We start from the raw sequence: 20,387 nt of genomic DNA on the forward strand, positions 1-20,387 counted from the left end.
GCGCTCTCGTTCGTCGCGGGTGATTTGAATCGGGGGAAACATAGCACGGTACCTTCACTCGCGATTTTCTCTGCAACTATAGTAATCTCCGGGCATAATATCCACAAGGTTAGTCCAACAATTTAGTCAAAACGCATGCTTATATTTCCCCTTTAACGTTAAGTTGAGTGCAAGAAAAGCAATGCCTACACTTGGAAAATTGAGCATAAGCGGTCAGTTATTGCAACAGAACGGGCACTGGGAAATATAAACGCGGCTGGTGGCAGGAAGCGATAGGGCGCGATGGACGCCGTTAGTGATAGTATACACCGTGTACCTGAAGATTGGAGACAAAGGGAGGCCACGGCTGCAGATGACATTCTTGCGCAACAACGACTTCATTCATGCGATTACCGTGTTGTTTGAAAAAAAAAAAACTGACCATACAGACCAGACTGGCGGCACAGTAGTCACATTGTTTTCATATTAGCAACCCGTCGTTGCGGTGTCTTTTCGCCTTCCGTTGAAACACGCCAGCGGCTTGCGCGGCATTCCTCGCCTCTCGATGTCGTCGACATACTACTCACGGTGTGGCGCTAGCTGTCTAGGCCTTAGCTCATTTCTCTACCCTGTCCAACTCTGTACTAGCTCTCTCGCATTTCGTAAAGCCGGAACGCAGTGCTCGCTCGACTGCAGGAAGTGTCTCCCGCTTTTTGATTCCGTCTCCCATACCTGGCTCGCATACCTCCAATATTGTGACCATGCATAGTGCCTCGGGGTCGAGCTTCATCCAGCTCACTGCGCTTCTATTCACGTCGGCTCTCGGGGTCAGCGCCGGTAAGCCCTCTTTTCCCGTACAAATCGAAAACAAGCTCGTCTCAGTCAAGAGCTTGCATTGCACGGTAAGCTCAGACAGCTACTACTATACGTCATTTTGATGTCCACACTGTTACAGAGGCACCCCAGATCCAGCCGTTCGCGTTCCCGAAGGACCCTCGTGCCAACTCCAAGATCGTGATTTCCTGCAATGCCCTCGTCGGGACGGAGCCGATTAGTTTTTCCTGGTTTAAAAACGGACAGCGAGTGCGTACGGAGACCAAGGTTCATACGAAGGTAGTCAGTGAAACCGTCAGCATCCTGACGCTACTGAATGTGTCGGCGGAGGACGTCGGCAACTACACCTGCCAAGCCGGCAACCGCTTTGGCACGGACAGTGTAACCGCGGAGCTGCTGCTGACAGGTCAGTGATGAGCCAACGAGAAATGTCCTAGAGGACGAACGCTGCGTCGACTAGGATACAACTGCGTTGGCCATGAGGATGGCAAACAACACGGCATTTTCGACAGGGCGCGTAAAGAGAGATGTCAGAAGGGTCTTGCTCACTTTTGCGTAAAAGGTACCTTAATATGTCAACAGCAAACCCTACGGTACGTTGCTGGCATCATAGCTTCACGCCACGAAGAGCGCTGTTCTGTGACTTCTCATTAACGCACGTACAAACGTCTCTCAACCCTATACAATGTGACAGAAAATCAAACATGCATGCGCCGCACTTTTCTCTCCGTCGGTACTATAGAAGTGACACTCGTTGTGAATATTCGTGTATAGACCTGGATGTGTGCTATACCTATCTACGAAGATCTTTCAGGCGATATTGCAAATTGCCACTATTACAAACCATCTTTAATCACGAACTGCGATGCGGTACAAGCGGTCTTCCTCGCTCTTAGGTCTGACTAAAAAATATACAAAACTGACTTCTGCAACCTCAACTGTTGCACCGAGAGTGCATTTCCGATCGACAACACAGCAGGTGAGCAGCGAGGACAATGCGAAAGCAAGCCTTTACCGAAAACAACGACAATGGACAAAGCTGCAAAATATTCAATGCGTTCTTGAACCAAGAACGATGCTCTTTCTACTGAATTTCGTACTCGTGTACAGAACTGGCAGTGACCTGAGCTGGCGCGCAGCGCGCCAAGCGAATACGAAGCGTCAACCGGACGACAGAGAAATGCACAGAAGTTTGCGTTTCGTTCATAACAGCCCCGCCAAGTGGCGCCAGTTGTCCGCGGCACGCCAATGTTCGAGCGCCACGGCGCTCAAGAGGAGGTGCATCGGAACGCCCATAGCAGTGTACACCGCGGTAGATCCCGCAACTGACTGTTCGCGAGAATGGGGATGGCTGGCCCTTGTTTGAATCGAGTTTTAATTTTTGCCTTGGCGATGTCGACCACTATCAGCGGCAGAGAATCAGGTGAGGCCACAGCAGTTCGTACAGGGAGCGTGCCACCTGAAAATTCAAGCGCGCACAGTAACTGCGCTTCGCGTCATTGCAGCCGAACCACCGAAGATCCAGCCTTTCACCTTCCCTGCAAACCTTCTCGGGGCGAGGAAAGTCATCGTCTATTGCGCGGTGCTGGAAGGCAGCGAACCGCTCGCTTTCGCCTGGACGAAGGACGGCCGAGAGCTAGCAAACGGCGGGAGGCTGCACATCAAGCAGCTCTCCGAGACAGGGTCCTCGTTGACGATCGCGACAGTGGGAGCCGAGGACATCGGCAACTACACGTGCACCGTCAGCAACGTCGCCGGATCGGACAGTGCGACTTCACAGCTGCTAGTCAAGGGTGAGTCGGATCGTCTCCGCGCGCACGTGATCAGAATTGTTCATGACATGCGAAAACTTATGCGCCTGACATGAAACCTCTAACGAGCCTCCTTAAATAACCCGTCGTGCTATTCTGAAGCAATTTGCTGAGTTGTAGAAGCTATGCTCCGAATTTGCAGCAGTATATGCACACAGTTACTATTAACCAGCAGCTCGCGCTCTCCGAACTTTAGCCAATAATTCTACGACTTCGTTCTCACACTTTCAAAGTCAGCGGCGGGGTGTCGATGGTTTGTGGAACAGCTACAGTGTGGCGCCACCTGCTCCACGAATCGCTCGACACTCTAGGAAACAACGAGGCGACCAAATTCGAAGCACTGCATCCTCAGTTGGTCTCTTGCACCAGCAGGCTCTCGAACACACATCGAAACCGCCATGCTCGTAGTCGTTTTCACACTGACGTTGCTCGCGCAAAGAACAAGCTGCGAACAAGGTAGGAGTTACGTCTCATCGTCCTTCGTAATATGCGAACGGACTGTTTCGGATACAGATGCGGTGTCGACTTACTTCGTCGTTTCAGACGCTCCCAGACTGCAGCCTTTTTATTTTCCGAGAGAACATCTGCCGGGGGAAACCGTCGTAGTGACTTGCGTTGCCAGCAGAGGCTCCCAACCAATCAAATTCGCGTGGCTAAAGAATGGCGTTGACCTCCAGCTGGCAAGCGACAAGGCGATGCCGAAGATGTTCACCGAGTCCGTGTCGGCGCTCGCCATCCCCAACGTGGGCGCAGAGGACGTGGCCAACTACACGTGTCGCGCGACCAACGCTGCGGGAAGCGACAGCTATACCGCGCAGCTGATCGTGACCGGTCAGTTGCACCTGCATTTGATGTTTTTTAATCGTTTTTTGCGCGGGCGATGAAAACTCCCCGTTGCTAAATTACCAGGTGTTGTATAGCTCCAAAAGGAGGTTGATTGAATGTGGTGGTCCCGTTGGTGATTAATTAATAGTGGTGCCTCTGAGCTGAAGTATTATCACGTTCTTGTTTAAAAGAAGCTTTACTAGAATAATTCATATTTGCCGGATATATTTACTTCTACAGCGTTGAATGCACCGAGAGTTGGCGACTGACTAGTGCTTTACGCAGCGGAACTACACGGGGGCTGCGAATGACGTCATAGTGGTATGCTCGAGATTAAACGAACATAAGGACAAGCAAGTCATCGCTCTAGACTCCGTGGCAGAGTGTCATATCCGAACGTGACTTTCATTTATTGGCAAAGATTTTTTTTTTTCGCTTTCAATGCTGCTCGCAAATCTCCATTTCACTGAAGGTCGCGTGACGCAACGAACTGCTCTCGCTTATTCGAGCTGATTTCTCTGGACGAGAAGTTCAAGAATGTCAGCAGGTTGGTGCCTTGTTTAACTGTGTCACGTCTAGTAGCTATCAAGAATCATTACCTAACGTTTAGTTGTTGGCGTGGCAAGGTGATCACAAGGCGGCGTGACCGTTTTTTTTTTTTTGCAGTTCTTGCGTTTCTTTTTTTACTTGCCAAGCCTACACCGAGGACAAGAGCGGCCTATCAAGCGTATCACAAGCGTCATTTATATAAACTTAGCTTAAATGTTTTTTTAGAGCCCATTTTATGCTTACGATAACCGACGGTACTTGACGTCGTTTTGACATGGCGGAAACTCGAAGCGAACTAGTTTTTCGTCATATGCGCGTGCATCTGGAACGAGCTCTTACATCTGCAATTTCTACTGTTACTAAGGCGACGCTATCCCGTCTCTCGAAACGTTAGGCGTGGCATAAGTACAGACATGTAGAAAGCATGTGTGTGTAATGTACGTACATTACGGTCGATATTTAAGGTGATCACTTGACTAGTATATTTCACTATTAATGACAGCTTAGATATAGCATGAAGGCCTGTAAATTATTTATGTATGTCTGCGAAAAGAATAAGATCAACCACTGTCCTTTATGAAATTGAAAGTGCAGTGCAGTTATAGCGCGTTTAAATTAGCCATAGGCGTGCCCTTCTGTTGTTGATTATAAGGTACGATTATATATACATGTCTTAGCTAAGCAGTTTCTTTTTAGCCACGTTTGCCAAGACGTAGCTCCTTTTTGTCGTCATTGAATCGTCGGGAAATATTCCGCCACTTGGCTCGTCTTCCATAACTTCCACCATGCGGCGTTGCTTGTCCGTGGGAGAGCCTTCCTCTTGTCAGAACGAATCCTCCCCGCTCACACGCACAGCCAGTGAACATCGAGCACTCTTGGCATTGTGTACCCATGCGTCCACGTCCCCAGATCAGCGCTCCACTAATCACCGGTTGCGGCATGCACTTGTGTCAATGCATGGTCGTAGCATTTCTAAGCAATGTCGTCACAACATCTGCACTTTCGTCAATAGGTGAGCCACTTTCTCGCTTTCAGATGCCTCGTCCGACCCTCCCTGAGAAATTTTATCAAAAGGAACAGTTTTTTTTGTTTTTCACAAACAATCCGGCTCTCAAAAGTGAACTTGTCCGTTACAGAGGGCCCGAAGGTTCAGCCCTTCTCGTTCCCAAACGACGCACAGCTGGGCGTAGACGCCGCGGTGTCGTGCTTCGCGGTGCGAGGCCAGCAGCCGCTCACGTTCTCGTGGCTGAAGAACGGCGTCCGGGCCGACAGCATTTCTAACGTCGAGGTGGAAGAAATCGCCGGCAAGATTTCGACTCTGACCCTGCGGAAAGTCTCGGCCGCGGACATCGGCAACTACACCTGCCGCGTGTCCAACGTCGCTGGAACCGACGAGTTCACAACTTCTCTAGTTGTCAATGGTGCGTGCCATCAATTCTGTATTACCGGGGGGGGGAGGGCATCGTCAGCTGAGTGCAGATGCCAATATGCGTCCCGTGCTCAATAAATGGCGTCCACACCTCGCTCTCCAGGTGCTTTAATTCCCCATTCACGGACTCGCTGAGAGAAATAGAAACCATTCCCGAAAGCTACGGTTTGCAGCATACCGCAGGCACCTGAAACGACCAATGTCATGGCGGCCACTTTTATGACGCCACCTTTTGGTTCTTGCCTGACTTGCGACGATGGCCTCGATCAATGAGGAAGCAAACTATATCGGCATCGTACATTGAAACCGCGTTGACCTCCCCGCCTTGCCTGTCCTTGCTCTCTCTCTCTCTCTCGGAAAGTATGAGTTTGACGAAACTAACGGGAGTGGATGTGATGGAATGAGCGTCACGCTTCCTCGGGAGTGTCATTTCCATGTTACAGAATTCTGAAACGCATGCGCAAGTTGTCCGTCGCTATAGCGAAGGGTCGCGCTTGATGTTACTTGAATTCCGTCACGCAAAAGTGAACACATTCCTGGTATGAAAAGATCAAGGATACGGCCCCTGTTAGATGCAGCTAGCAATTGTAATTTGCCACCGGTTAATTACGAAGAAGAAACAAAGTTATACGGACGGGTGGGCATGACGATCTATCTCAGTTCGCGGTCGCGTTTACTATACCTGCTTCTCGCGTCTCACAAGAATCACACATACTTTTCGCATTTAGCGCGCGCAGCACAGTGACCTTGCAGTTTTCCCCAACATGCGGCGCTAGTTGTCCAGCCCTCGGGTCTCGCATTACCAGTACACACTTGGGGGCGCGCGCTTTCCACCATATCGGCGAACTCAACGTGCACCACGCCAGCGACCAGTCTCAGCCGCTGACGATTTAGAGCTCGGAGTACAATGCAACACGCTGCAGTAACGCCATCGTTCGCCGCAAGCATGGTACCGGCGCTAGCTTTCCTGGTACTAGCGGCTTCACTCGAAGGGATTCGGGGCTCAGGTGAGCAGCTTTCGCACAAAACTCACGAATGTCCCCGCTACAGTCGATTATTTGCCCGCCCTTTTTCCCAGTCGAACCGCCGAAAGTCCAGCCCTTCAGTTTTCCGACGACGAAGGTCATGCCGAAGAAAGTCGTCGTGCACTGTATCGTAGTCGAGGGCAGCGAACCTCTCGACTTTTCATGGGCCAAAGACGGCGCGAGGCTGGAAGCCAATCCAAGGGTGGAAGTCAAGCAGCTCTCGGAAACTGTCTCTTCGTTGGCCATCTCCAAGGCGGGAGCCGAAGACATCGGAAACTACACCTGCGTCGTGACGAACGCGGCGGGCTCGGACGCTGCGACCTCCCAGCTTCTCGTAACCGGTACGGTGTCATCCTCATCGTTCAATCGCAGAAAACGTTTTCTTTTTTTCTTTTTTTTTGCACGATAGAACAACGTCGCTCCATTATTTCAATCCACCTCCGCTACCTACCCTCTGTGCTTGCCTACAGTCTCTACCTGCTGAAACCAGCGCTTTGCAACGACCACAATATCGTCCGCTGGACAAGGGCTCGTTGTAAAACTAAGGTTTGCCAGAGAAAGAAAAATGCCCTATGCTCTAAATAATAACAGGTAATATCTAGCCCGCACGGGACGACCTCTGTATATTAGATGATCTTAAATGCTTAACGATAGATTGAACTAAGAGGCACTAAGAAATGCAGTGTGTAAAGTTTACTGAACATCGATAATGTTTCAAGGTACAACTACTTCCATGTTGACGTAGTTAACGTTAAAAGGGTTTTGCCACATAGGCGTCGCACCGGACGAAATCTCTACCATTTACTTCTAAGCGCGATTGGATTCCTTTATGATGTTGTGATAAAGGCCTATTTGGCTGCGAAGTTACGTACACCAGGTGTTTCTGTAGTGTAAACAAACTTTCTATAAAAGATGTCTAGTGGTAGCTAGCGCAGGGTTACACGGTTTGGAATTTGTCACATTGTTGGATTACTTGGAAAGGTGGGCGTTAATTATTGCATCACATATTGCAATTCGAGGCAATTTGTCAAGTTTCGCCCATTTACTTAGTAATTATTCACTTTAGAGCACGTGTTCCTAATGAAGAATTCAAGCCGAGTACAAGTGAAGTCATGTCTCAATTGCAGGAAAAAATATCCGAGCGTTCGGGTGGTACAGAAGCGGTGTGAATAAAATGAACAGCAGAATGAGAAGGGATTGAACACAGCGAATATCCACGCATGTCAAGAGAGAGAGAGAGCGGGAAGGGAAGACAGGGAGATTAGCCAGTGTAAGTACCGGCTGGCTACCCTGTGCAGGGCAAAAGGGTAAAGTGAATGAGAGGTGATAGAAGAAACGAATTTAAAAAAATAAACAGAAAAATTCACACAGTAAGGCGATGCTACGCAGCAGGTTGCTATAAGTATTGAAGGACCCTGTTACTACTTTCAGCCGGCTGCAGAATGTGAGCAGTGGATAAGCTGGAGCGATGGGCGAAGTTTGCAATATTATACGTTATGTACTTGGAGATCTGGACACACGACGTAAAACGAGGTTAACGAAATTTGCGAGTTTAACACACTCGCGCGACACCGATAGCGTCGACGCCAATATTTTTCAGCCATAACCACGTCGTTTCAATGTTCAAAAACGTAGAAGTTGCGGTGTCTTTTCGCCTCTGCACCAGCGGCTTGCGCGGGATTCCTCGCCTCTCCGTGTCGTTGCCGTACTACTCACGGTGTGGCGCTAGCTGTCCATGCCTCCATCACCTTTCACTACCCTCTCGAAAAACTCTACTAGCCCTCTCCCCGTATTCTGTAAAGCCAGAGCTCGGCGTTACCCGATTGCGGAAAGTGTCTATCGCTTTCGACTCCATCTAGCACACCCGACCCGCACACTTCGAATCTTAAAATCATGCGCAGTGCTCCAGCGTCAAACGTCGTCCACCTGACGGCGCTTCTAATCACGTCGGCACTCGGGGTTCGCGGCGGTAAGCCCTCTTTTTCTCGTACATATCGAGAACAAGCTCGTCTGATTCCAGAATTTGCATTGTACGGTAAGACAGGCACTACTATATTGATGTCCACGCTGTTACAGAGGCGCCACAGATCACACCGTTCGCCTTCCCGAAGGAACCTCGCGCCAGCTCCAAGATCGTGATTTCCTGCAACGCTCACGTCGGAGCGGAACCGATTAGTCTCCTCTGGTTTAAGGACGGACAGCGACTGATTTCGGGTGCCAAGGTTCAGATTAAGGAATTCAGCGAAACGGTCAGCATCCTGACGCTCTTAGACGTGTCGTCGGAGGACGTAGGAAACTACACTTGCCGAGCTGCCAACCGCTTCGGCACAGACAGCCTAACGGCAGAGCTCTTACTTACAGGTCAGTGAAGGCCGACGATGTCACAGCATATCTGTCTCACTCCTTAGTTGCGCACCCACTAGGAAGCGGTACGCACATGTGACAGGGCAGCATGACTTAAGCCCAAATCAGTCGGTCTCATCCCCTACAAGGGCTCAGTTATCCATTATTTCACTTTGCCCTCAGATGTCCTGTTTCCAACAGTAGGGTCAGAAGTAATCGATAGAAACTACAAAGGGCGTGGTCACTTTGTTAACCCATATTTCAATTTTGCGTTTACGTTTCTCGAGGCTACAACTGTGCAAACATTTCGTTTTGATTCGCTTAGTTTGTTGGTTTGGCCTGCTTCGCGTTTGTGATGGTTCTGTGATGTCGCTATGGCAACTGATATCATTTTTGTAAATGAAAAGTGAGCACTAACATGCTTAGTCCCAGTTAACGCGCGGAAACGGTGACGTGGTTTGTGCCGGTGTACCTGATACTTATGTTGCATGCTGATGTTGCATTGATATTGATGTTCAGCTGATGTACATATAGTCGTGATTCCAGCGTTTGTGTTCGTACACGTACCTATATTATACTGCTACATTCTTCAAACACTACGGAATGCTAGTTGTTACAACGTGAAACATGACTTACGGCACTTAGCTAATAATGCCTCATCAACGACGCGGCGACTGCTTCATCCGTAAAATGCAAAGATTTCCTTAAGATAATCGCGGCTGCCGTACAAAATCACTTCGGATGTCCACGGTAGAAATGTGACACCAACGAAGAACGCAGTGTGTTGTGACGCAAACCGTACCTTCAAATTTCTGGCGCGTTTAGCAGTTTCCAATTCAACCGCTATGTGGCGCTAGGAGCCCGCGAAGAGAGAACTTTTTCCCCCGATCCCGACTGCCGTCGGCGCTACCGCACTCATTCAGCGATTGGCGCTTGCAGTGCATGCAGGACGCAGCCAACGTTATTCGAGCTCTTCCTGCACCTTTCGTCCCAGTGCTTTTCAGCTCCGAGAACTTGACGTATCAGCTACAAGATGGCGCAGGCCGATTGTGTGCTCCTCTCTCTGGCAGTAATGAGCGTCACTGCGGCCACGAGCTTTGCAGTAGGTAAGTTAGTGCAACGATTCCGTACCTCTACGTTATAGAGTATCAAGCAGCCAAACTCCATAGTCTCAGATTTGCATGTCGGTTACCGAACAGCAGTCCCTGAGCAGATAACTTCCTCCAATTTCGACATTGCAGAAATTCCCAAGATACAGCCGTTCTTCTTCCCAAAGAATCACCCCATCGGAAAAGACGTTACGGTATCCTGCTTCGCGTCGGAAGGGCAACCGCCGTTGTCATTTTCGTGGCTCAAAGACGAAGTGAAAATTCCGAGCGGCCCAAAGTTCGCCGTCAGGCACCCACTAGACAAGATGTCAACGCTGACAATTCACGAAGTCGCCGCAGCGGACATCGGCAACTACACCTGCGAAGCTAAGAACGACGGCGGAAGCGACAGAACCACCGCAAGCCTTGTCGTAACGGGTAGGTCGATTTAATGCCCAGACTCAGCCGCGACAACTGTCACACGTTCCGAACTTGCGCTGATGTCAATGCTTTCAATGACTGAAGGCACTTACACGCGCTAATGTATGACAGATGAACTAATATTGAGCTACTTCACTCGAAGTATCATGGAAGCAATGTTTTAGTGCTGGCAGAACGTTCGGGTGCCCCATGAAATGGCGCAAAAGTTTTCCACCTCATGTTGCTTAATGTTCTTGTCGTCATAGTAACGGGTTATGCCGCACTCGCCCGTTGCATGTTCGCTATGATGAGCACAGCTGGGAAATGGCGGGGGCGGTATTAGGCAAAAAAAAGAAAAGAAGAAGAAAACGTAGAAGGTGCGTAGCTAGTCTCTGCGCCCTATCGTAGCAGATTGAGTACCGATCGGCCAGAAGAGGTCGAATGCCTAATGGGGCCCTTTCTATCACGTTTTTCTCCTTTGTCCTGGAGGCATGAACCTTTTTGCATTGTCGTTACTGGGTAATGCAAAACGTTGTGCTTTGCATTCATTCCAGACAGAAAGCCGAAAGTTTAGCATTTCAGTTTTGTTGCGAACAGCTTCTGCCCCAAGAAAAGCGGTCGCATACTGCGCAGTTCTTCGTGACAGCGAACCGCTAATGTTCGCCGGGACGAAGGACGGCCGACAGTTTACCAACGGTGGAAGGCCACCTATCGGGCAGCTTTCTCCGACGGTGTCTTGGCTAACCACAACGGGAGTTGGGGGCGATGACATGGGCAACTCTACATGCGCGCCATGTGTTATGTGGTCGGGTCCGATTGCGCTACTTTGTGGCTGGTGGTGAAGGCTAAGCCCGTCTCCTTGGTTGGGCTTTTCTTGTTTGGTTGCCCTATCCAATCGAGCTATCGACGACTGCGTGGACGAATCCCGCCACATTTCACGCAGGCTCGCTAATCTCATGGTTTGTTTGGTCGGTAGTGCCGTACGCTATATCTTGCCCTATTCTCTCAATCTTACGCGTGACAAGGCTCTTCCCTATAGTGATCTTCCCTGAGTGACAAGGCTCTTCCCTACAGTGACCTGCTTCTCATAAGATAGCTAACTTATGACACTTCATATGAGGTTTAGATGCTGAAACACAGAATAAATAGGGAGGCTTCATGGTGCGCCAGCATCCGCACAAGCTGCACTGTTCTTTGTCAAGTTTCAAGAATAGTGACGTTACAGGCTGTTGGCGCCGCTCGGCAAGCAAGGCCGAGTGACTCAACGAAAAATCCTGTTCGAGACTTGCAAGAAACTGGCATCATGCAAAGGCACACGAAAGAATGTTCTATCATTACGAACCGCAAGGCGAGTCTAGCCGTGGTTGCGATGGCAAGCAGTCGGTCATTTCTGCATTCAAACCGTATTCTCGTTCAGGCCTCCGAGGTAGTTGCCCGAACGATCCATACGTGGCGCCACTGGTTCGAGAAGGGACCTGCAACAGGAATAACACGCAGAGCACGCCTTGCGGACGCACCTTCTGCAGCTCACTCGTGCAGTGCGCTTCTTAGAGCACTCTTGTCGGTGGAGCGTTGGACGGAGTTGCGACCGTCATTGCGTGTCATTCGGGCACGATGTTTGCGCTCGTCTTGGGACTCCTGACGCTCACGCGTGGAATAAGCTGCAGCAAAGGTAGGGGCACCACATTTCCGCATTTACTCCGCGCGACGTCATCTCGTCTCCGTGCATCAACCGTGCGGGCTGGCGTCGTGTCGCATTACAGACGCGCCCAGGCTGCAGCCTTTCGTATTTCCCAGAGAGAGCGTGCTGGGTGAGACTCTGCTGGTTACCTGCGTCGCCAACAGGGGCACTCAGCCGATGCAGTTTTCGTGGCTGAAGAATGGCGTCGCTCTCGGCCAGGGAAGCAAGGCCACGTCGAAGATGTTCACCGAGTCTGTTTCGGCGCTAAGCATCGCCAACGTGGGCGCGGAAGACGTGGCCAACTACACCTGCCGCGCAACCAACTCTGCGGGAAGCGACAGCTACACGGCGGAGCTTGTCGTCACTGGTTAGTGTCCCGCAGACTCGCAATAACGGATATTTCGTTGTAACTCGTATCGTTGATGAAGCGCCGACGCGCGGGTTATGACTGACATAGTGGAGACGGGCTAATTGCGAAGCCGGCAACAGGTATGGAGTGCACTGAAAGCGAAAGGCGACGCAGGCTTTGCAGTTGTGTCGTCCAACAGGTGAGGCTACGGGTAACGGGTTTCCGTCCTTTGAACTCGATTATGAGTTGGTATTGATTCTGCCAATTATCTGTGCAATAGCCACAATAACTGGAACGCCGTAGTCAGAAGAATATCACCTTCATTTGCCCGCCGAAATTGCTTCCCGCCATCGTAAGGGAGATCGCACAAAGAAATTATCGCCATAAAGTACAGCAATAGTATATCACCGGTGTTCGAATCAAACAGTCCTTGCTGTTCCATTTATTAGATTAAGAAATTCGATGTTCGGTTCTCTGGAATAATCGATTCTGGTTGAATATTCGGGCAGGCGTCAAAATACACGCCCCTGGAGACCTTGATCGGCGTTGATATATATATATATATATATATATATATATATATATATATATATATATATATATATATATATATATTAGACAACTCATAGCGTTAGTTATGCTACCACCTTGGCATGCAGTACACAAAAAACAGCGGGGAAGTTTCGGTTTCACTACGGGCCTAAGTTGCGTGTGACTTCCGATTTGATATGGCACCAATATGCATACTGTCTTGCTATATAGAGAGGGGAATAACAGCGCGAGATATTTGTCGTACTAACGTCATTTACAACAATTCAACATACACCGTTAAGAAACACGTTGAGTCACAACACGCACTTAAATTAGGAAGTCTATAAACAACATGCCTCATTGAGTTTCACAATACGGCGCGCCCGAGCCAAGAGGAAGAGGCGCGCTTCACGTGAAATCGCCGAAATCGCATGCTTGTTGAACTGGAAGTGCAAACACACAAAGAAGGAAAACAGTTCCCGACCAGCTTGAAAGAGTGCACATTTGAACTCGGCCATATCACGACTGCATTCAAGAGCTATACGTGGAAATTCACGCGCCACTGAAAGCTTATCACCCTTGACATTATGTTTTAAAGTGAAATTTTGAAGTGACACCGTTCGCACACAGAACACGAAATTCATGGGAACTTCGCAATGTGCTTAACATTGTCAGTGTGCTGGAACCGACCTGCCTCGAGTGAGAGGTCTATTCGATTCGACATTCCATTCCAGACACTTTCTTTTTCGAGGATCTGTAGTCGATTGAATTCGAAAATTTTCATATTAACACACAACTAAAGCGCTGACTGATTCCTGCCCCACTGTTAGTATATCAGGTTAGGTTAGGTAGGATGGCGCTACGGCCTCAGTGTCAAAGTCATCTCTCATGCCTTCGGCAACCTCCACCCGGTGGCGCTGCCTGTCCATAGGAGCAAAGTGACTTTCCAATTGCGTTCCCTCACTTTCAACCACACGAGCAGTTTGCCGAGCTGCATGCGCGTGGAGGCTGAATATCCGACAGTTGACGGGTTCACATCCGACGTTCGTCAGTTCACCGAGAGCGAAGTTCAACATGCGCATCCTCATCCACTTTGTAGCCTTGGTTGCGGGCGCCCTTCTTGAAACGATGTCCGCAATCCCAGCCTTAGGTAAGCGGTTCCACACTTTCAAGTCTAACATTAGGTCGTAACATCGAGGAATATCCTTAGAACCATTACAGAGCGAACAAGTTGTAAGTTTAAGTCCTTTTGTTTTTCTCGCCACTAACCTGCTGACTCGTCCGTTCCAGACGCTCCCAAAATTCAGCCCTTTTCGTTTCCAAGTGACGAACAGTTGGGCAAAGAAGTCGCTGTGTCATGCTTCGCGATGCGGGGACACCAACCCCTCCGGTTCTCGTGGCTGAAGAACGGCGTTCGAGCCGACGGCAGCGCCGACACCGACGTCGAGGAAATCGGCGGCAAGATATCCACGCTGACGATCCGAAAACTTTCAGCGGAGGACTTCGGCAATTACACTTGCCGCGTTTCCAACGTTGCTGGCACGGATGAATTCACGACTACGCTAGTCGTAAACGGTACGTGCTGACCAAGCTAAACAAAGGAAGCGTGTGATATGGCAGGCACAGTACTTATTTACGTTTTCGATGGGCACTGAATCTGAAGCTGGATGGTGGGTGTCTTAATTGCTTAATGACGCGACAAATGGATAAAAGTCTCGGTACGGAGTCGCTCTACTTATTAATGTCCCTGCTTTCCTTTTCATTGCTATTATCCCATGAATTCATTCGAACGAGTGAGAAGTAATAATTTCTTCAACTTTTCAGAATTTTTGCTGCCTAATATTAGAAGCCACCCAGTACCTACCAGGGTTACCCAGGGCTTATGCCGTTTCGCTGCTGAGCAGGATGTCGCCGGTTCGATTCCCGGCTTGGGGGTGGGGGGACGTCGCATTCCGCTAGGTGTTTGCGGAACGCAGTAACGCTCGTGTATTGCGGTTCATGTGCACTATAATGACCCACTGCCCCCCCCCCCTCCCCTCTTCTAATAGAAGGGACGTAATACGCTATGAATTACACAATATTGTAGCCACCTTTCTCTAGCACAGTGAGTCCTCTCACGGTGGCCTGCTTCGCACGTTTGTTCAAATCGGAGCTACCGCGCTCGTCTCAGGGCTATACCTTTCAGTATTTCCCAAAACGTGGCGCTAGTTGTCCGTTGATCGAGTGAATTTTTATACCCTTGCACCCGACATACACCAAACTGTCAACCGGATCGCGCACAGACAGCACGCCGTCAGGCTCAGAAACGCAGTCGCCCGCTCTACACACGATGGCTCTAGTATTTGCACTGCTGGCACTTGCAGCTTCACTCGAAAGGGCTCAATGCTCAGGTAAGAAAGGGTATCTCGTGGTAAATCTGTCCGGGCCGTGGCTAAAACGCAATTCCACGTTTCAGTCGAACCGCCCAAGATTCAGCCGTTCGTCTTCCCCACGAGCAAAGCCATGCCGAAGAAAGTTGTCGTGCACTGCGTCGTGATCGAGGGAAGCGAGCCTTTCCAGTTTTCGTGGTCGAGAGACGGCGCGAAGCTCCGGAGCGGCGAATCGAGGGTTCTCGTGAAGCAGGTGTCGGAAGCCGTGTCTTCGCTCACCATCTCCAAAGCGGGCGCCGAGGACATCGGCAACTACACCTGCGTCGCGACGAACGCGGCAGGCTCCGACAGCGTGACCTCCCAGCTACTCGTTACCGGTACTGTACCAATGCCAAACCAAACGAGAACTCGTAGCTAAACGAAAATAATAGCGTTATCCCGTGATTGTGCATCACTCTTTTCGAATGAAGTTTGCGTGCGTGTTATAACCATTCTTCGCAGAGAGACTTTCCTCTAGTAACGTCGCGGGCCGGCGCTCGAGATTATAACCACGGGTTAGAATGAATCTGCGTTACTTACCGAGAACTTGACACAACCGTGCTCGTTCGTTGACCTTTACGGAAATATGCATGCACCGAACGAGTGCTGCGCCCGTGTGCAAAACCAGCGCCACTGACGTCGCGAAACTGTGCTTCGACAGCACACCCGCGTGAGCTTCACCGGATATCTCATAAGTGGCGCCACTAGTCCCATTGAGACAGCATCTGAAGCGCGACAGGCAACGAAAGAAAAAAAAAACGCTCGTACGACTGCGGATTCAGTCAGTGCTGGAACGTCTACCCTTCCCGACCGGTCTCCCGATACGTGATGCCGATGTTGAACGCTATTCTCGCCATCTTCGCTACATCTGTCGTCTACGCCAACACAGGTAGGGGGCGGTGTAGTTACTCTGCGAAAGCCTACAGCAGATTCTGCAGTCTCCCGGTGGGAAAAACTACAGGCGGCGATTCCTTTGCCGGCAGATATTCCAAAGCTGGTGCCGTTCAGTTTTCCCAAGGAGCAGCAGCAGATCGGAGGCGCCGTGGCCGTCACCTGCATCGCCAGCCGGGGCACGCAGCCCCTGCTGTTCACGTGGCTCAAGGACGGTCTCCCCATTGGTCCGCGTGGAAGGGCTGCTCCCAAGATGCTGTCGGAGTCCATATCGGCGCTGACCATAGCCAGGGTGGACGCTGACGACGTCGCCAACTACACGTGCCGGGCCACGAACGCCGCCGGAAGCGATAGCTACACCGCCGAACTGGTCGTCGCTGGTCAGTGTCTCCCGCTGTGCTAGGCATTATTTGCACACTGATTTCGACTCGCCTTATAACCGTGCTTCTTCTCACGTTTCTAGCGCCAACAAGAAAGCTCAGTGATCCGTATACGCCCAGCTCGACGACTCCATGCAGGCAGGTCGCGATGTACTCGCCACGAGATTTCGGGGTAAAACGCGGAAATCTGAAACACCGATTAGCGGGACCGTCTAATTTAAGCGTTACCGCTTCATGGTTCACTGGAGTTGAGCGACTGCCCGTACAGCGACGACTTATTTGTTTTGAAAATGCTGGACCCGTGGATTTAGTCGGTTGTTTCTCGACACGTTCACGGTGTGGCGCCACCTGCCTGAAGGAAAACTGCAAATGCTTTTTCTCATTTGCTTCCCTATAAAAGCGTCGATCCCTACATTCGGAGGAGTTCTGCTCCGCAGTTCAGGCGTTCTCCGCTCGCAGCGAACTTGTTTCGTTCGAAGCAGGAACGGAACTCGCCGGAAAACACTTCAAAGAGAAGCATTCCGCCATGCACACCTTCGGCACCTTGCTTGCCGCTCTCATTTGCTGTCACGTCATCGCTGAAACGTCTGCCAAGCTAATCGGTGAGCTCGCGCCTTTATCCTTTTGTGCGCGGAATAATTCCTTAACCGTTCGACTGCTGGCTACCTGTGTCATGGGTTTCAATTCGAGGTAATGCGACAACAATTTCATTTCCGTGCAATTGCAGAGCCTCCCAAGTTGCAGCCGCTAGCAATGCCGAGAAATCCGGCACCTAACAAGAAACTCGTACTGTCCTGCGTAGCCGTGGAAGGAGACCCGCCGCTGGAGTTCACGTGGACGAAGGACGGCGTCCGCGAGAGCGAAGGGAGGAGGAGGTACTCGACGGCCGTCCTGGCGTCGCACATTTCGTCGCTGACGATTCTCGAACTGACGGCGCAAGACGTCGGCAACTTCACGTGCCACGTTTCCAACTCGGCCGGAGCGGACAGTTCCACGGCCTCCCTCGTGGTGCAGGGTCAGTGAGCTGTTCTTCGTTGGGCATTAATACTGCGGGGAAACGCTGCACCGGAAGGTTTCCGCACTGATTCCAGCCGCATTAGTTTCCATAACGCGCGTACAAATCTAACCGCCACAAGTATTTCATCATTTAGCCTCCACCGAATCGAGACAGTCGTTGCCGAGAATCAAATCAGGCACTCTTAAGGCTCAGCAGCAAAACGCCACAGACGCTAAGCCATCCGCACTTGATTCTTCGGAGGTCTTCGGCTGGAACCGGTGATATTACGAATGCCAAAGTGGTGTTTTCTCTGCGCTGATTCAGACGCCACACAGACGTGTGTCGCGTGTAGTATAAAGTTTTGGCCAGCGCAATGCCACGCCATCTGGCATCAGAAGTTAACTTCGTGCGCCATGCTTAAGAGAACGAAATGACGCGAATGCGCTGCTGCTACAGCAATTGAAAGGTGTTGTAGGCAGAAATGCGGCAGTGGAGGATGGTAATATTGGAAATGAACCGTGACCGCCGCGATCTTTGGCAAGGGTAGCGCATGGGAAACGCTCTCCGCAGTTCACATAAATTTTCATTAACAAAACAAATTTATCCGTAAGTTATCATGCGTAAATGTCAAAAATAAATACTTTGATGTGCTAAGTAAACATTGCGGCACAAGCATGGACGGTCGTGAAACCAACGCGGGAACCGATTTAACACTCGTAGAACGTGGGATGTCGCTGGAAGCCAAGCATTTCGGACACGGGCACTTGCCTTCGCCCGAAGAAGGCGATTACCCGTGTCTAACCGTATGCTGCAGCGACATTCCTCGTTTTTTGTTTGTTTTTTTGCTTTACTGTGTCATGCAACAACCAGAGGACAAACACACACACACCAAACCCAACACATGTTCGCGCGCAAATATCCCCCGGCACTTCCGTCTTTCGACTTCCCCGATGAAACGGGCCAGCACTATAGCAACTATGAGGACGGCCAGCCGCTGGTGGAACTAATACGCGGTCTACAACGGTACAGTTACCTGCGGACACCACCTTGGCACTGAACCCATCCACGTATGCCGAGCATGTGAGGACGACTGGCGATTACACCTGCAGGACATTTTGAATCGACAGCTTCAGCTGCTCACATTGCGGATTAGAAGGCGTTCATTCCGGCGGCTTTTGCTTATATTGTGCGTCCATGTTTTCATAAACGAAATGTATATTTTAGCTGCCTACTATGCGCGACTAATAGTTTGTGTAATGATCGTGACGAACTGCCTCAGCCGGAATGAATTCGTCGGAGGGGTGCGATAGCTCACGATTCAGATTGGGCCATACGACAAATGAAGATGCATCTTAATCTTTCATTTCTTTCTCGTTCTTTCTCACGTACAGACTTCGGCGTGATGTTTAAGAACGTCATAACTCCGCCTCGAAATCATAATAAAAAATACGCGGTTCCCACGTACTCTGGGAATCGATGTTAGCGAAACTTTCTATGCCGTTTGCCTTGATTGACGATAATTCGCGGTGATGTTTACGGCGAATGTGTAATTTCTTGAGCGTTTAGTCCAACGCGACAGTGGTGACCAGATGTTAAACGTTACCATGCGTGCACCACTGCTTTTGCATGCAGATTACACATGGAGACGTATTTGCTTGAGGCGTTCTTGTGCGCCATTGTTTGTAATATCCGAGATGGCAGAAGTGTGAAAATTTAATTGAATTATGCGGCTGTACGTCGGGATCAGGCCCGCAACTTCGAGCAATGCCATAGCCGTGAAGCTGCCGCGGCGGGCACGTAAGTGCTGATTTGACGTACGCCCGCTTCCGTATTGTCGCCTTGACCCTACAGTGTTTTAATCCAGCTTTGTGTCTGCACGCCCTGCGTCAGCTGTCCGCTTGACAAACTTGCACGGTCTTTACTTGTACAGAAATGGCAGAAGCGTACCGTACCGTACCTTCAGTTTGCCCGCAACGGCCGTTTCCTTGCCTTCTCACGTCGCCTTTTCCCTCTCCCACCCTCTCCTCCTGTATGGGAACTGCGAGAGTGGCAAGGCTGCTGTTCTCTCGTTTCGCGGCTGCGTCGGTTCTACCCATTCTCTGTATCTCCTCTACTCTGTGCAGTTCTGTCTAGGTCCCCTCTGGACATGCGCGTTAGTAGAAAGGTAGGCGCTGCAGTTTCTGCAATGCTTTCAAGGGGTGTCACTGATACTTGCAGCTTTCAAGACGCTCATGTGGCGACACCCAGGGAGCTCTAGAGGACGTCGCGCACATACCACGCGATGGAAAGGTCGAAACGAGTTTTTCGCGTCTACTTTGCTGACTGCCACGAAACGACTTCGTTTACGATGAAACTGCGTGTGAAGGGCCCGCACACCTCGCGCAATTCAAATCACCCGCCCCAAGCGGGGACGTTGCATTGATGCCTTTTAGTGCCTCATGAAGGGGTGTATGGTAGCGCGATTGAAAGACGGGTCAAAAGAAGACACACAGGGACACACACAGCGCTACATAGATGCATTACCAACAAGCCCACATAGCAACCCTCGTGAACATTTAGTGCCGTCCATGGGTAAAGCGGCGCCATAAAGACGGTGCTACAGTTTTCTGCGCAAACTACAAGTATGCGGCCATGGACAAACCGAGCCAAAACAGCGTTGGATTTGCCGCTGCAGCTGCTCTTGGTAAAGGGGTGTGCACCGTTCGGGAAACCCGCGACATCACATGGAAGTGGCTTGTGTGAGTTTCGCGAGCCAGCAAAACCAGCCCAGCACTACGCGATAACGAAACTATGGAAAAATTGATTACGTCTGGACAAATAACATTTTCTTTCGTCTTATAATTAAAT

General features: G+C 50.4%; 1 protein-coding gene across 30 annotated transcripts in view; it reads left to right on the top strand.

Annotated features, from left to right (window-relative positions):
- Positions 1-20,387, top strand: part of LOC135897687 (cell adhesion molecule Dscam1-like) — a 96,257-nt gene that overhangs the window by 32,786 nt on the left and 43,084 nt on the right. For 2 of the 30 annotated variants that reach the window (XM_070541028.1, XM_065426415.2), the window contains exons 1-2: positions 16,086-16,161; positions 16,256-16,543. The exons of 18 other annotated variants lie outside the window; for them this stretch is intronic. In XM_070541028.1, coding sequence (XP_070397129.1) covers positions 16,101-16,161; positions 16,256-16,543 — 349 coding nt within the window. In that variant the 5' untranslated portion in view covers positions 16,086-16,100. Of the gene's footprint in view, positions 1-725; positions 817-934; positions 1,220-2,132; positions 2,237-2,318; positions 2,607-4,888; positions 5,011-5,134; positions 5,420-6,324; positions 6,435-6,505; positions 6,794-8,295; positions 8,422-8,528; positions 8,814-13,902; positions 14,015-14,154; positions 14,440-15,171; positions 15,255-15,319; positions 15,611-16,085; positions 16,162-16,255; positions 16,544-17,001; positions 17,146-17,270; positions 17,559-20,387 lie in introns of those variants that run through there. 10 more of the 30 variants (XM_070541043.1, XM_070541035.1, XM_070541031.1 and 7 more) reach the window with 10 other exon arrangements.

The sequence above is a fragment of the Dermacentor albipictus genome, chromosome 6 (assembly GCF_038994185.2).
Source record: "Dermacentor albipictus isolate Rhodes 1998 colony chromosome 6, USDA_Dalb.pri_finalv2, whole genome shotgun sequence".
Taxonomy (NCBI): domain Eukaryota; kingdom Metazoa; phylum Arthropoda; class Arachnida; order Ixodida; family Ixodidae; genus Dermacentor; species Dermacentor albipictus.